This window comes from Telopea speciosissima, chromosome 6, assembly GCF_018873765.1.
Source record: "Telopea speciosissima isolate NSW1024214 ecotype Mountain lineage chromosome 6, Tspe_v1, whole genome shotgun sequence".
Taxonomy (NCBI): Eukaryota; Viridiplantae; Streptophyta; class Magnoliopsida; order Proteales; family Proteaceae; genus Telopea; species Telopea speciosissima.
The window spans coordinates 51,534,706-51,550,861 of record NC_057921.1 but is presented as its reverse complement, the minus strand read 5'-3'; the positions used below and the strand labels follow the sequence as shown (position 1 = coordinate 51,550,861).

At 37.6% G+C, this 16,156-nt stretch overlaps 1 protein-coding gene across 2 annotated transcripts; it reads right to left on the bottom strand.

The window, feature by feature from the left end:
• Window positions 1-682: 682 nt before the first annotated feature.
• Window positions 683-16,156, bottom strand: LOC122664314 (ABC transporter B family member 25). Of its 2 annotated transcripts, none has more exons than XM_043860082.1 (17): window positions 16,019-16,156; window positions 15,325-15,369; window positions 15,133-15,168; window positions 14,969-15,043; window positions 13,806-13,930; window positions 8,772-8,871; window positions 8,370-8,541; window positions 8,166-8,284; window positions 5,216-5,326; window positions 4,967-5,111; window positions 4,588-4,720; window positions 4,029-4,110; window positions 3,523-3,588; window positions 3,271-3,378; window positions 2,218-2,325; window positions 1,932-2,129; window positions 683-1,295 (listed from the first exon to the last, which is right to left on the bottom strand). In XM_043860082.1, exons 1-17 carry the CDS (start codon window positions 16,079-16,081, stop codon window positions 1,092-1,094), a joined length of 1,890 nt encoding a protein of 629 aa, XP_043716017.1. In that variant the 5' UTR covers window positions 16,082-16,156; the 3' UTR covers window positions 683-1,091. The 2 variants fall into 2 exon arrangements, with proteins under 2 accessions (XP_043716017.1, XP_043716018.1); XM_043860083.1 differs by having other exon boundaries at window positions 4,029-4,104.

The window sequence follows — 16,156 nt, the reverse complement described above, 5'->3', positions numbered from 1 at the left end:
CATGCTACTGCTGCACTCCACAACGGAGTCGCTAGTTTCTGTTAGCTGGTCCCATCTTCTTCTTGCCTTCATTGTTAAAGGATGCTTTCCACTCCCTGCATTTTTCCTGTTCAGCTAAATCTCTTTGATAATCTATCTAGTTCATTCAGGTTTGGAAGCTTGACCTGGTTCCATATGGTTAACTTACCTTCAAAACTCTTGAATCTTGCTATTACATTTTGTCATTGATTAGTCTATGCTTTGTAGTTTTCCTTGCATCCTAGGTCAATCTAATTATGAAAATGTATACATCAATCTGTACAATGGAATATATTCTGGGTTGGTGTCCCTCCAAATTTGTACTCAAAAGATGCCTACTGAAGTTGCTGTGATTCTTGAGACTTCTGTGACTGGGACACTAGGAGGTTGTTTAAAACCATTATTGGAATGCACTTCAAACAGGTTCCCAAGAACCTCCCAAACACCTCCCCACAAGTTGTTCATGGAATCCACTATACATTATTTTCATATCTGACTTTTGTGAAATGAATAAGATATTGCCCGTGTCATTTGCAAGCTTGTAATTCATTTTAGTTGTTTTTTTTTCTTTTTCTTGGGGTAATGTATTTCATTATAGTTTAATTCTAGTGAAATCTCCAAACTCAGATATCAATTCAGCAAAGAAAAAGAAAAATAAAAATCAACACTCCTAAAATATCACTTTCCCCAAGCATTGACATTCAAACATATTAGGCAATAGATTTTCTCAGCAAGCTTTTAGATCTGTCTTCAACATTAAGTTCTTTCAAACATCTAAGCTGCTCCATACTAGTGTTTTTGACCTTAGAAAAGAATGAATCACCAAAGCTATGCTGATCATCTGTAGATCATAAGAGTTAAAGACAAAGGAAGAAAGACCTCATTTTCGTCATTCTTCCATAAAAATTACAACTACAGCTTGCCTAATCCAAAATCAACTGATTCTTGTCCAAAGGTCCTACAATTAGTATTTCGTGGGAGCAATGCACAGAAATGGAATTTTTTCATGCAATTGATCCCATGTAGAATCTCATTGATTGCTTCTAGCTTCTAAGTGTTTTGATTGAATGGACTCAAAGTTCTGTTTGGGGTGCTTGTAATTGCCTCCTCACCAGTGCAGCGTAGATGCCATCCTTCATAAGGAGCTCTTCATGTGTGCCATTTTCGACTACCTTACCATCAGATACAACTGCCACAGTGTTTGCACTTTTAACAGTCGAAAGCCTATGAGCTATTACTAGAACAGTCCGTCCCTTCATAAGAGAATCCATGGCGTCCTATACAACACATGAGAATGATTAACTAAAATATGCAAAGAAACAAATAAATTCTTCAGAAAGAAGGACAGTAATTGGTTATACTCAGTACATTATGTTTTAAGAACCCAAAAAGGAAGGCCTAATAAACTAAAAGGGATATAAGAGATTCCTGGCATTTCATCATGTAAATTTCAAAGTAATTTTACAAAGACAGACAAAGACGTGGATGTCAGTGTCTGACACTGACACTGTGTCTTGGACAGCGATTTCCTTTGAAAATGAAGTACATACAGAGAGTACAACCGTCCTTGTCAATATATGCTGGTGCCATAACATGTCCCAAAATAGATCCTTCTGGGAAAATTGGGGAAACTCCCAAAATCAAGACCGTCTTTTGTCAGTATTGAGAAATTACAATACCTATTGTCAGTATGTCACTGGAGAAAAATTAAAAAACCTATTGGAAGTATGTCACCGGGTTCTGTTCCCACACTGCAGGAAGGGGTTTGGTGTCAGATAATCAGTTAAATTGACAAAACTTGATGTTGTCAAATCGAGCACCAAATAATTGAGAATACCAGCTAGTACTACCTAACAAAGTTGGAATTTCCAATTCTGTCAATACTGAAGAATGTAATATAATATCTGCCTCACCTGAACAAGATATTCACTTTCAGCATCCAATGCACTTGTTGCTTCATCCAGTAAGAGGATTCTTGGATTCATCAGAAGTGCCCTAGCAATTGCAATTCTTTGTTTCTGGCCTCCTGACAGCCTTATCCCACGTTCCCCAACAAAAGTTTTATATTTATCTGGAAATTTTTCAATGAACTCTTCAGCATTTGCCATTCTCTGCATTTCACAGCAGTTTCCAGAATTAGATTTTTAAATAATTATGTGGAATTGATAACTCCATGGTACAAGAAGTGTTGAAACTTACAGCTGCATTTTCTATATCAGCACTGCTAGCTTTGCCATCAAACCCATAAGCAATGTTCTCTTCTATGGAACAGTTGAACAGAACAGGCTCCTGACTAACTATACTGATCTGTAGATTTTTAAAGAAAATAGAAAATCATTCTTGAGAATAATATTAAACAGTTATCTTGATATTGTTCATGATAATATTAACAATAAAAGTATCAAAAAGAAATTCATGAATCTCTCTAGATATAAAATTTGTACTTTTCTTTAGAAAAAGAACTTGAGTAATATATACAAACATGATGGCCCAAGCATACTGACAATTATACATTTGAACAAGTATACATACCATTCAAAGAAAGAAATAAAAACAACATATAAAAAATTGTATTATGTGTTTATAACAGCAGGTGAAACTACATTTGTTAAGGCCCACTTAGTGACAGCAAAAAGGCAGGCATCATATCTTATGGTTGGGGTTCACAGCTCTGTTATTTGGAAGGAAAGTGTATGTTCTAGAAGAAAATTGGCAAAATCATATGTAGGCTGGACAATGTATCTTTTACAACTATGAATTTTACACTTTACAGACGCAGAAGAAAAAGGTTATGAATAAAGCAAGTTCATTTTCTTCTAGGTACCATGATAAACTTTTGAGAAATATATACCTTAATGTACATTAAAATATAATGAATATGTTTAAATATTACATTCTTTTGCCTTGCCAGCCATAAGATTTTTTACATTCATCAAACTACGTAAAACAGGTTATGTCAAAATGGTGGAAGCTGAGCTTAAATGCTATTAAGTGATAAAACAAGATCCACCTGGGGATGATCGCACCCCATCCAACGGAAGGTCGATCCATCTTCCAAATTTTGGCAGTACTCAAAGACTTGTGCCATGGATTCTCTATTTAAGCAGCACGTGAGCAGGAGTTTCCTTCATGTGAAATCCCACCTCAGTTGACCATACATCTTCCATGTTAAACATAATCATTCTTTTTTTTTTTAAATCATAATAAAGACATTTATGTATATGCAATAAAAAACTCAAGGATTAAATTTACCTTTCTGTGAAGATGTACATGTGATATTTCTACAAGTGGGACCCCATTCAGCAAAATCTTTCCCTTGAGAGGGTCATAAAACCTTTCAATTAAGTTCGCTATTGTTGTCTGCAGTATACAAAGTAAAAAAAAAAAAACACGTAAACTAGCTTAAGTTCGTATCCATAAACGTTTACCTTCACAATGCTGGGTAAGACTAAAACAGAAATAAACTATTACTAAATGGTAATCTATTTATCCTATACACATTACCTTTCCACCACCACTTGGACCAACAAGGGCAACCTTTGAACCAGGCCACAGTTTCAGTGCTATTCCCTGCAAAACATGCAATAAGAGTTGGATTAAGTCCAAAAATGTTGAACTGGTCACTTGGTAAGATACTCATACAGGTCTATTTTGCTAGTATGTCCTCCAAAACAAATTAATATTATATCTAGTTCAGGTATGATCATTGGATGCAGGTACGTTCATTTTTTTTTTGGGGGGGGGGGGGGTTAATCAGTTTTCCAAAAACACTTTTCTTAGTGCTGCTTCTTTAAATTAAGCATGTCACAATCCAGAGAACAACTTAATAAAACAAAGGTAGAACTCATGGTAGCAAGATGATGAATCCTTCGTCCGTATCTGTTTCTGGACATCTAGTGCTTCTATTCTCTTGTCCCCCGCTTTTTTTTACAGATATAGTAATAGTGTAGTTTTCCAATATAGATGGCACAACGCAGTTTTAGTGTATGTAAACCTATCAAGATTATTACCTTCAGCACCATATGATTTGGACGAGAAGGATAGGCAAACCAAACATCATCTAGCTCCACTTCTCCATCTTGATCCCTATCATTAAAACCACATCAAGAAGGAAATAAGAATGATTGTCATTTCTCAGAAATAGGAATGGGTGGTGTTTGTAAAACTATTTACAATTAGCGATGCAGAACACAAAGCACAAGTGGCTGAGATGGACGGTTGGCAATAAGACATCTATAACCATCCCTCAATGTAACTTTTAAGCATATGGATCCCTTATGCAAGTACCACTGAATCGTGGGTTCTACTCTACATGACCAACACTAGAAATGCTTGTAGGGTAATAGTGTGAACATTCCTCTCTATAGCTACATGGTGCATGAGACTTAATCATGGCAACATTGTTGGGCTTAAAAGCATGGTTGTCAAGGCATCCAGGTGCCTTGGTCGCCTTGTTGATGTCGCCATGTATCTAGGCCCCCTCCAATGCCTTGGGTCGCCTAGACGCCTTGACAACTATGCTTAAAAATATCTGCTACCCCAAACAAAGGAATGTGAATTTAAACCAACCCCAAAGGACACTTGTCTCCTGCTTTTGGCATGCTAGAAACACGATCCAGAAGCTGGAAAACTCTCCTACTTGCTCCTGCTGCCTTCATCGCTGTTGTGTATAACCCTGACAGTGAAGATACCGAGGACCCAACTGCAGGTAGAAAGATTGCACAGATTAGATTACACTAAGAGTTTCAAGGTCGCCGAAAATCCATCACATTAACAAGCTGCCAAACATAAATAATGCAGATGCACTTATTTTGCATCTATATAGCTGACCAAATTGACCATAAGATGATTTATAAGTAGGAAAGCAACTATGAAACAGCTAATGAAACATTAGTCGTACATCCGTTCCTTCTGAATCAGTTAAAAAAAAAACAAAGAAGAAAAATACCTGTAAGGCTATAAAGAATGAAGGATGTGAGAGACCCCGTCGTCATGGTACCAGTGATTGTCAAATTAGCTCCATAAATCACTACAACAATAACAGATAATGTTGATGCTGCATTAAGTCCCCCAGAGAAAAGCCCAACTACTTTCTGCGACAGAGAAAGAGAACTTTAAATGTCAAAAACCTTTGTATATTTGAACATTTGCCGAGTATAATACACATTGACATATGGGAGCTCAAAAAGGAACTCACAGCTTGTTTGAGTCCAAGATTCAAGGTCTCATCAACTTTCTCCGCGTAACGTGAAATCTCATAATCCTCTTGGGCAAAAGATCTCACAGTTCGTATAGCACCGAAAGATTCCTAATCATGAACATTTTTCGGATATTTCAGGTGAGCATATCACAAGCCTCAAATAATTTAGTAGATTGACAAACATCTGTCGTAATAATAACCCATTTTAGTATTAGCTCCTGATTGCAAATATGCATATGTTTACAGAGAAAGATTTAAATTGAAAATAAAATAAATAAATTAAAAAGAGATAAGTTACTTTAAGTTGGCCAATAGAAAGTAAAACATACACCAGCTCTAGGCATTTTGAGAAATAAATGAATGATATTGACTAACCTAGAAACAATAAATTTATAAGGGATCAAACTCAATAATATAGTCCTGCAGTCTAAAATATCATCCTTCTAGTGCAATTTTATTCTTTCAGCAGAACATTATGTTCAAATTTGCATATTACCTTTAAAAATAGAAACAAGCGGGTATCAAATGTAGTCAGTGTGATGCAGATTCATCACCAAATAGGGCTTATTTGCTTAGGAATAAATAAGTCTAGGGTTGGGTTATATATATGTTGGGCCTTTGATCCCATGGGTTTTCAATGTAATAGGCCATTTTTATGGGCCTAAAGTATGGGTAATAAGGTTGTTTACGGGATTAGTTAGTTTATTTTTAAGTTGTTTTGGGTTAGTTCAATTGAACCGGTTCTATGTGGTTCAATTTAAGTTGCTAGTAAGTGTTTTAGTGGGGCTGGATTAGTATTCTATAAGTCCAGTCCTGTTTTGAGTCTGTTTCCTTTGTTATTTCACTTTCCTAGTCAGTTTAGGTTACCTTATTAGTTAAGGATTGGGTCAGGCCTTTCCTTTTTAGTGTTTGAGTTTATTTTTGAGTCTTTTATATAAGGTTGTAAGGGGGCAAAGCATTGTACACGAATTTTGATTTTAATGAAAAGCTTTTTGCTGCTCTTCTTCTTCATTGAAGATTTTTGCCTTGTGTTTGATCAAGGCTGGTGGGATTGGTGTTTGATCCAATTGACTCCTTGCGGTGTGAAGCCTGGGTGGTTCATTGAAGCTCTCTTTGTTCTTTTGAAGCCCTACTTTCAAGTTCAATTCATATTTGATTTTTATTCAAGCCTACAATCAAACAAACTGCTGCCAAGGAAATTCTGCAACAACATTGAGTTTGAATCATCCCCATCCCCAACAATCCTTCATCTAATCCTCTCACAGTCCAAACCCTAACATTCCCCCTTTTCATTTTCACTTTACCAACATCAAAATCCTGTCCAGACCTAACCAACCATCAGTTTCTACCCAAACTTGGACCGAATCTCCCTCTCACCCTCTTAGGGAAACTCGATCCAAGCCCCTGCCCTAAACTCCCACCCTGAACCCTAGATTCCCCCATTATTCTCTTTTCAAAAACCCAGAAACCCTAAACCTAGCTTGCTGCCGATTCAAGTTTACACACTTCCATCCATCAAAACATCTCAAGACCTTCACTGTTAGACTCCCCTACACCAACTTGACATTACCCGCACAACAAACCCTAACCCTAATTTCACCAAAATACCTATTTTTAGCCTAGTCGATTGAGTGTTCATAGTAGATCCTGGTTTACTGGCTCCTAGTTTGACTTTTCAAACTTAGGACTACATTACAGTGTATCTCAATAACATTAGTACAATTATTTAAACCATGTGTTTTTTCTTTCACATATGCTGTTACACCACTCCTAATTTCTATAATTGCACCACATCTCTCAATAGATGATTAATTGAACAGAGCAGCTTCATACAGGACCTCCACACCCCCAGCCACCCCACACAGAAATTAAAAATAAGAAAAGTGGAATAGAAACAAATTAAGCTAGAGAAGTTTTGATTATCTAGGGGGTTTCATATATTCATAAAGCCAATTTCCTTGGTCTTTTTATGTCCTCCAGTTACATGGATTCAACATATTTTATAATTTTTCCAGGTACCCTTAATCAAAGTCAAAATCGTTGATCCGGTCCATCTCACTTCCCAAGCCTTACCTAATGGTTCAGCCCCTTTCCCCTTCAGGCCTCTGTTGTCCCTCACATCCCCCCCCCATCAGTGTCTACCGCCATTGCAACAAAAGTTCCCCTCCTTTCCCCATGAAGCGATCCCATCTGGACTTTTCCTTACCCTGTATTGAGAAGCTATTGCCTCTAAGTATGGACATTCGTAGTTATGTCCTTTGCTGAGACATCTTGCTGTGAAAATGAGTCTGTTTGTTGGGTTGTGATTAGGTCTTTCGGAGTGCCACGGGCCTAAGTTTGGGGTTCTCCCCTTTGCTTTTTTCAGTCCCTTGCCTCCTCATACGTAAAGGCAGGGTGTTGTAACTTTTTCGCTTTGCTTGTGCTCTCCCCCTCCCCCCCTTTTCTTTCCTTTGGTAATGAATTTTTTATTCATCCAAAAAAATAAGTCAAGATTGTTAAAGATGGTTTAGATTATGGTACACAACTGATTCTGGAATTATGTGCAATATGTATAGTTGTCACGGCGACTAGGCGACCCAAGGCAATGGAGCGGATGCCTAGGTGACAAGGCACCCACGGTGTGTAGCATATGATTATATGTAATATAACAATGATAATTTTATAATATTATGCTTATATGCAACATAGAAGCCATAGCAAATGCAATATGATATAATTATGCAAGTGCTGACCCAATATGAGAAAACCATCATATAATAAACAGAACATTAGATATGCTATAAGCAAGTTCATCAAAATACAAAACAACAAACCTAAATCAACGTAAACTCGTGAAGAGTCAACAAGGCGTCCTGTCGCCTTGGACCCAGGAAAGAACCTTGACAACTATGGCAATCTGAAACATTTTGTTTTGAAGATCCACTTAGCTTAAATGGAGTACACAAACCTCAGCAATTGAGGCTGCAACAGCAGCTGCACCTTGGGTCTTGTGAGAAAGTTCACGAAGAAAACGCCCAAATTTACGGACAGCAACCGAAATAGCTGGTACGACAGCCAAAGCCAGCACTAGAAAAAGAAAATGAATATGATTAGCCTACCAGACTCTTGATTAAAGACGTAGAACTTTGTTTACATTTTGAATTGCTCTTACATGTTAATTTCCATGATGTTGTAAACATGAAGCCAAGTCCGATAAATACAGTAGCCAGATTTCTGAGAGCCTCAGAAAGGTTGGTAGTTGCAGCATTTTTTATGATTTGGGTATCTTCAGACAGCCTACTAAGGAGCTCTCCCGTTCGAGTAATATCAAAGAAAGCAACTTCCTGTGAACCCATTTCAGTACCAACCATGACAAAGAGGAGAACATTAGATATTTTACAAGCCACTACATTGTAAGTGATCCTGCAGTATCAAATATATTTGTAACCTGCAATTCAAGGTTATGACCTTGAACCACAGATTACAGGGTCAATCGAAATGAATCTCACAAGCCACTTGCTATTGAAAGCTAAAATCCGTAGATATACAGAAATAAGAGTTCAGGGGGACTCACTTGATTAATAAGGTGAGTAAATAAGTCCTTCCTCAGTCGAGCGACAACTCTTTCACTTGCAGAAGAAAACAACCATGCCCGAAGCGCCGTACAAACCGAACTAAGAAGAAGCTAAGATTAATCAATTTTTACCTTTTAACATTGAAATAGTAATAATAAAACGACGAAGAATAAGATAAAATTGTACATAATTCAAAAAAAGGCTCAGGAAAAATGAGATATAACAGTATCTTCTAGCGACCGCTACAGAAATGAGCGAAACAAAATCCACAGCCACTTCCGTGACTTGAGGTCAGCCCATTTGTTTGTTTCCACGTAAAATGTGATGAAAATGAAAATTCAACAATAAAAGCTGATTTTCCACTTATTTCTCACGAATAGTTGGATTGCCAACACAAGCTCTGTCAATAAGAATCCAGTCACCAAGGAGAAAAAAATGGAGAGAATATCAATTATAGTGCTAAGCACAGAAGATAGTCTCCTAGTTTTAAAGACTTCACTTCTTTGAGTAACTCATCGGTGTTTCACTACAACCGCAAGTGATGCAGGATCGATCATTGGCCTGCAAGTATTGGGCCCAATGATGGAAAGGAAGAAATTCCGATCTGACGGCTAGATATAGGCCAGATTTGATCTCAAAACTAACGGCCAGAATTTAAAATTGTAACTACAAGATCTTAACAACTAATTTCCAGAATTTAAATCAATCATAAAAACTCTAATTTTTGAATTTGATGAGGTGTAATGGAGGAAAGAGAATGGGTGGTCAATAGGTGTGAAGAGAAAGAAGATTTTTATCCCAAAAAAAAAATTGATCCTAGGAGAGAGATCAATGGGAGAAAAAAATGGGGAGCATCAGTTCCAGAATTTAGGATCTGAAATTGGTGTCAATATGGTAGGAGAGAAAAACAAAGCAAGGCAAAATCAGAACTGAGAAAAAAACAAGAAGACAAAATCAATAGCAAAACAAAAAGAAAGGAAAGAGAAAACTTAGCAGAGAAGGAAAAAAAGTGCAAAACATGGGGGTGGGGAAAGAGAAGAGAGAAGTAATGGGGAGAGAGAAGATCCCTTACCAAATCAAGGGGAGAGAGAAGAGAGAGATTAAGCTTCAGACATCAATGGCAACAACCAAACCAAATCAATTCATTCCATTCAAATCGGGGTTGTTTCCCCTATTCTTCCTTTATTTTAGAAAATAATGAAAGAGAGTTACAACTGATCTCAACAAGGAAAAAAATAAACATATAGGTTGGAACTCAACAGTCCCTTTGTAAGAGTTCTAACTAACTTAAACTGTTAATGAAAGGATAGGATAGAGTTCTAATAATGTAAGACTAGAACCAGAATAGGTCATCCCAGGCAGGATCAAATAGAAAACCTCCAAAGACTAAAGAGAAAGAGGCAAGAACCGTATATCTCAGAGAGGTCGTAATAAGCATACCAAACCTTGATGCAGCAGCAGGATAGGTACTTTTTAAAGTACCAGAGGAAGAAGAAGCACTCTGGACTCAGACCTGTAGTTGAGTTAACTCAGTCCTTGATGGGCTTTAGTTAGTCTTCTATTTCTGTTTATTGTAAGTCGTGGGCTAGGAAAGGTTTAAGTATTGGTATCAGGTATCGTCTCGGAAGGGTGAATTTTAAGAGACGAATTGTATCGGAGAGATGCAAGATACGTTAAAGATACATATGGAAATGGTCAAGAAACGTATGGAAATGCTTAGAATATATGCAAAATATAGTTTTCAAGCATAAAACACTATAAATAAGTAATGGGATACAGATCTCTACTTGGTGGTGTTTCCTACGCCCTCTCACAGGGCACCGTGAGATGACGCCTCTGCCCCCTAGGTAGATACCCAGGCGTGCTCACCCAATGGCCCAAACGCTTGTGTAGAGACCACGCGACCAAGTAGAGATCTCTTACCCATAAGTAATATATAAAATATAGCGTGTATAAAAAGGAGGCTAAAGTACAATGAGAGAAGTGCATTCAATTGATTATGTATAAAGTATGAGGTTTCTTACAAGTACTAATACCAATTTTTTTTTATGTATTGTATCAGTACCTTAGAGATACGATACGTATCCGTAGATACAGAAGGAAACTTAAAACCTTCAGGCTAGGCCCGTTAAGGTCAGGCCCATACTAATATATTGTGTCTACAAATCTTTCAGTTTCGTATTATGTTTTACTTTCCTTTTTAGAGTATGAGTCTTATTAACTCTATTTAGTTGTTGTTTGAGCCACAAAGCTCCTGACAAATTTTATTTTCAATAAAGAGACAGCTTCTTGCTGTGCATGGTCTGTGTGGGATTCAGATTTGGTTGTGTGATTCAAGTATTCAACTACTCCATTGGTGAGACTCCAATGCTGCTGGTGGGATTCTAGCAAGGCCAAGTGGGAGATTTAGTCATATTCTTCTCATTCTTCTCCTCCTTTAACCCTTCAAGTAAGTATTGTTCTTGATTTATTTAGGTATCCCAATATTTCAAAACTCTTCTATTTTGGGGTCTATATACCTGAGATTTCAGTCTTGATCTCAGATTCATCAACCACAAGTCATTCTACACTTGCCCACAATTTTAGTATTTGGATCAGAGATCAACTGATTAGAGTCCCAAATTTTTGGAACTCCATCCATCGATTGATGTAGATCGATTCTTTGGTAAGCAATACACCAGCCGAAAGAATCATAGGCTTGGTCCATCACATCAATTAGTGGACCAGACCACAGGGCCATAAAGACAACCAGTTCTAACTGGGTCAGCCCACTTGGGCTGGGAGTTTTTGGGTTGATCAAACCCAGATTGTGGGGAGCATTTTTGTCTTTACTTCAGTCTTAGCAAACAAGCAATAAAAATTAGTTTTCCATGCCTTTCCAGCCTACCAATTGGAGTTTCTTGTCCAACAATTCTGCCTTGGTCAACAAGACAGCCAGCTACATCATGGAGCTCGATTGGGAAGTTCTAGAAGGCCCTGAGTTGTTTCTTTTTTAGTTTATCCTTTTGTGATCAGTTTGTTTGTCTTTACAAGCAACCTAGTTTCAGTTTAGGAAAGTTATTAGTTTCCTTTTCCACTTTGTTTCCTTTCTTGTAAGTTTCTATTTTTATTTATTTTTTCTTTTTTTGAGGCAAACCTTGCTGCCTATATAATGTAATAGACTCCCTTGGAGTCCCCTGCGATTTGAATGATGAATAGAATTGGTGTTTAGCAAACCCATTGTCTTAGAGAGGCTGAGAAAGGTGAGATGCCCTGGCTGAGATGGCCGACCCTTCCTATCCCCTATTTCCCTCCCCCTACTCAATCTCTCTTCTCTTCCTCAACCTTCTATTTTCATTGCTGCTAGTTAAAGCCTGGTTATCCTTGCAACCAGGTAGCTTTTTTCAGCTGCTATTTGGGAACTCAAATCACCCTTCAAGGAGGCTCTCTCAACCTGAGTTTGAGTCAAGATTGGCTTCACATCAGCAAGCTGCAGAGACCTGTCTAGTGCTATCGGCTGGACTGTTTGGCGGTCATTGTTGCTGCAACTTTGAAGGCTTATATCTCTGCAACCCTCCATCAGAACTGAGTGAAATTCAGGGCACTACTTCTCCTTGCCTAGACCTCCAATCGATCCAAGTTTGAAGTTGTATTGCTGGCTGGTTTGTCTGAAACCTATTACCTTCTAATTTTGTGACCTGTGTTTATCTTCACATCAGGCCACCAGAATTAGCTCTAACTTGGAGTGTTAATCTACACTACATGGACCTACACTCGACTTAAAGTTTAAGGCCCATCAAAAGATTAAATATTGGAATTCTGTTATTCCCTTAATTTCTGGGTAACCAAACCTAGAGCTGACCTATGGCTAAGGGGCTTGTTTGCTACTTGGGTTATATTGTATTGTGAGTATAATTGGGGTTAGCTTAATTGTAATCTAGCGTTACAATATCGATTTTCTGTTCCCATTAAATCCCTGCTGCAACCTTATATTATTTGTGGTGACTTATCAGTATTTCTGTTGCTGTTTATTACTGATATTAAACATTAATTCTGATCTCTCATAAGTTTACAGCATTGTTTAAGCACTTTCCATTAGTCTACAGGGTTTTGGACATCCTACCTCAAGTAAGATAATTTCATCTCTCTTAATATAACCATCGGATTTGCTTGATACTTTGATATCTTGTTTGATAGCCTAAGAGCTGTTGATAACCAGAATCTTACCTCTACCAATTCATTTTTTTGCTGTGATATTTGAGTTCCTAGTTTTTAGGATCTTAAGTTACTAATTCTGTAACTGTGCTGGTTCTTGAGATGCAACCATCAGATCAAGCCCATCTTTTGAAGAGTTGTTCCTTATTATTTTATTAACTTCATATTCGAATTTCAAAATCAACTGAGTCGCTGATCTATTTCTATTTAAGTGTTCTTCAATTCTGGTTATTTGTCACATCACTGTGATCTGGGTTGAGTTTCTTTAAGCCTCTAGAAACCCATCAAACCTAGTTGTCATTTTAAAAACTATTATCTCTATTTGTAACCAAATGATATTTATTTATATCCGTAAATCATTATTATAAATAATTTTTCATAAATAGGATACAAACATAAATGTAAATCATGCCAAAGAGAGGCTTAAGCTCTTAATAAAGGGATAGGAGGATAGAGTTCTAATGGGTTGGAACTCTACTACCTACTATTAAAAGTAACTAATTTTTTTTTTTGGGTAAAGTGTTAAAAGTAACTACTAATAGCAAAAACAAAAACAAAAACAAAGCAAATAAAAAACTAAAGAATGTCCCACGATGGGGAAACTGCTGCTGGTTCAAATCTGAACCGAAACATTGAACCATGGGCCCAAAACTAGGACCATGATCATGCCCCTGCATTAGTAAGTTTTTCCAGCAATAATATCGGAGGAGTACTAATCACGCCTTCTACTCAATTATTTCACTAGTATGGTTAAAGAGGAAGCCAGAAGTGGCGTTGGCAACAACATAAGAAAATCATTTAGATCAAGAAAAGAGTTAACATGTGTGGACTGGTCATACCCAACTGCTACTATCAGCACAATCTCTAGTATGGTATCCTTGATGGCCTCCAGAGCTTCAGATTGATCTTCATGAGTCGTTGTATCTCTTGACACAATGTCTATGATCATTCCACCATATTTTGGCTGCAGAAGAAAAAAACCATCATTTAGTAAAAGACAGTGAACACCATAATAAGGTTAGAGAACATATTTGACATCACAACTTTACTTTTAGAACTTCAGCATCATCTCATCACAATTTTACATGAACTTCCTCTCTCTATTTCACAATTTTACATGAGTTTTCTCACTCTATTTTATCAGAACACTGTGACATGAGGAACACATGCGAACTGCAACACAAAAGCGCTCCCACATCCAATTACCTCTAGCAAGGTGGAGAACTATTCCTTGAGAAATTTGAATGTCTACACAGTGAAGGGCTTGAATTAAATCCAAATAGCAGCAAGAGGACTAGAGCTAAAACTAATGAACAAAATTCCCAAGTTATAAAAAACATGCCACTTGGCATGAGGAGGGTTCAAGAAGTAATTGTCCACCTCTACCTCACTTTCATGGCTTCTTTGAGAACAGAGAAACATTTCATTTAGGGCACTCCCACCAACAAAGTTATTGAATCCACTCATAAAGTAACTGATCTGAACTCAGAGAAGGGAGGCTAATGAATTTAGCTGGCACATAGAAGTTAAAGAGACATGAGGGCCTTGAAGTGTAGAATATTCTTGGAGAAATCATGAAAGAGATTGGCCAATGAGTCCTTATAGAAATGGTAGTAGGCCTTCATTCTCCCATCTCAGATTTGGTAGTGGAGTATATTGAGCCAAACAGAGGGTTCTACATTATGCTGAGGGTCCAAGGCATATTCAAATTCTGAGACTTTGATAACGATGCCAAATAGATTAGGTTCATATCAGAAATATTTTGTTACTGGGGTCAACGAGCCTACAAGGTTATATACTCAGTTGACTGCACCATCCCAGGGTAGGCATTCTGCCAATCAAGGAATGAACTGCCCCATTTCCATATTCTATTCGGCCAAATTATGTCTAACTTTTTTATTAAAGGAAAAAAAGGTTGCCATAGATATAGTGGGAAATGTATATCTGTATCAAGTGCATCTGAGAGAGAGAGAGATAGAAAATCAATACAATAAATACGTACAATTAGAATATTTGTTGTGGATGCTATCAGCAGTGCAATCGTAGCAAGAATCAGTTTTCCTGCATCATGCTTTGCCTGAAATTTATAGGATGCTAAACAAGTTAAGAAGTCTCCGCAATATAGCTACCTAATCAGAAATAAAAATAAAGAAACTTCCTGCTTACCAGTGAAATTACTCTCCCAAATCCAACATTTGCAGCCTGAGTTCATTATGTGGTCAGCAACTTTCCAATTTCCATCAAATTATGGACAAAGCAGAAACCAGAACACCCCCCCCCCCCCAAAAAAAAAAAAAGGGGAGGGGGAGGGGGAGGGGGTAAAGAAACTATAGTATACAAAAAGGGAAACCCTCTCACCTGGACTGCATCACCATGCTCAAGGTCTGAAGGTACAGCAGCAGTCTGGAAATGAAAGGAAAAATAAGTATCAGTATAGCTTCATGAGTAGGTGTCTCCTACACTCAGCACCTTAGTTTCCATTCCAATCAATTCAGGAACATCACCACCAATTAAGTTGAAGAGAGCAGAGAGAAAAAAAGAGAGCAATATTATGAACAATCAAGGAATGGAACTTAACTCCCGACCAATTGCCGTATGTCCATATGGATTTCCAAGAAACATAGAAGTCAATCAAAGAGATTAAAACTTTAAAAATAAAAAATAAAAAAAAATGTATCCATATCAGGAAGGACCAGAGCATGTGAAGCCCAAGATTCCATACTCAAAACAAGACCCAAAGCTTCGATTCCAGGACAATCTTATCAGCAAATTATACAAGGAAGATTGAAACTTTCTGAACAACATCCACCGATAATTAAATATGACAGAACATGAACTATACTGAATTCAAGATGAGCCACAACATGAGTTGCATGATCAATCAAAACCATAGATAAATCAAGGTTGGTGAAGATTGGTTCGTCGAATCTAACATGGGGGTTGTTAGACACAGAACCCATTAAGATAAATTAAAACACCATACCCAGAAAAGGAAAGGAGAATAAACAAGGGAAGGGAAGGGAAGGGAAGGGAGGGGAAGGGAAGCAGTTACCTCATTATACAAGAGAGGAACCCTCTGACTTCGAGAGCCACTGGTTCCCGACTTCCAACCCATTATTGCTGCCACTCACTTCTGGCTCCTGGTGTTCTTTTCCCTTCCAAGAGAGGTATTTGGGTCTTCCTGCTTGAT

Coding starts and splice junctions, on each gene's coding strand:
- LOC122664314 (XM_043860082.1), bottom strand. CDS start 16,081: ATGGGTTGGAAGTCGGGAACCAGTGGCTCTCGAAGTCAGAGGGTTCCT. Junction 15,370..16,018: donor TTCCTCTCTTGTATAATGAG/GTAACTGCTTCC, acceptor TTTCATTTCCAG/ACTGCTGCTGTACCTTCAGA. Junction 8,872..13,805: donor GTGCTGATAGTAGCAGTTGG/GTATGACCAGTC, acceptor GCTTCTTCTTAG/TTCGGTTTGTACGGCGCTTC.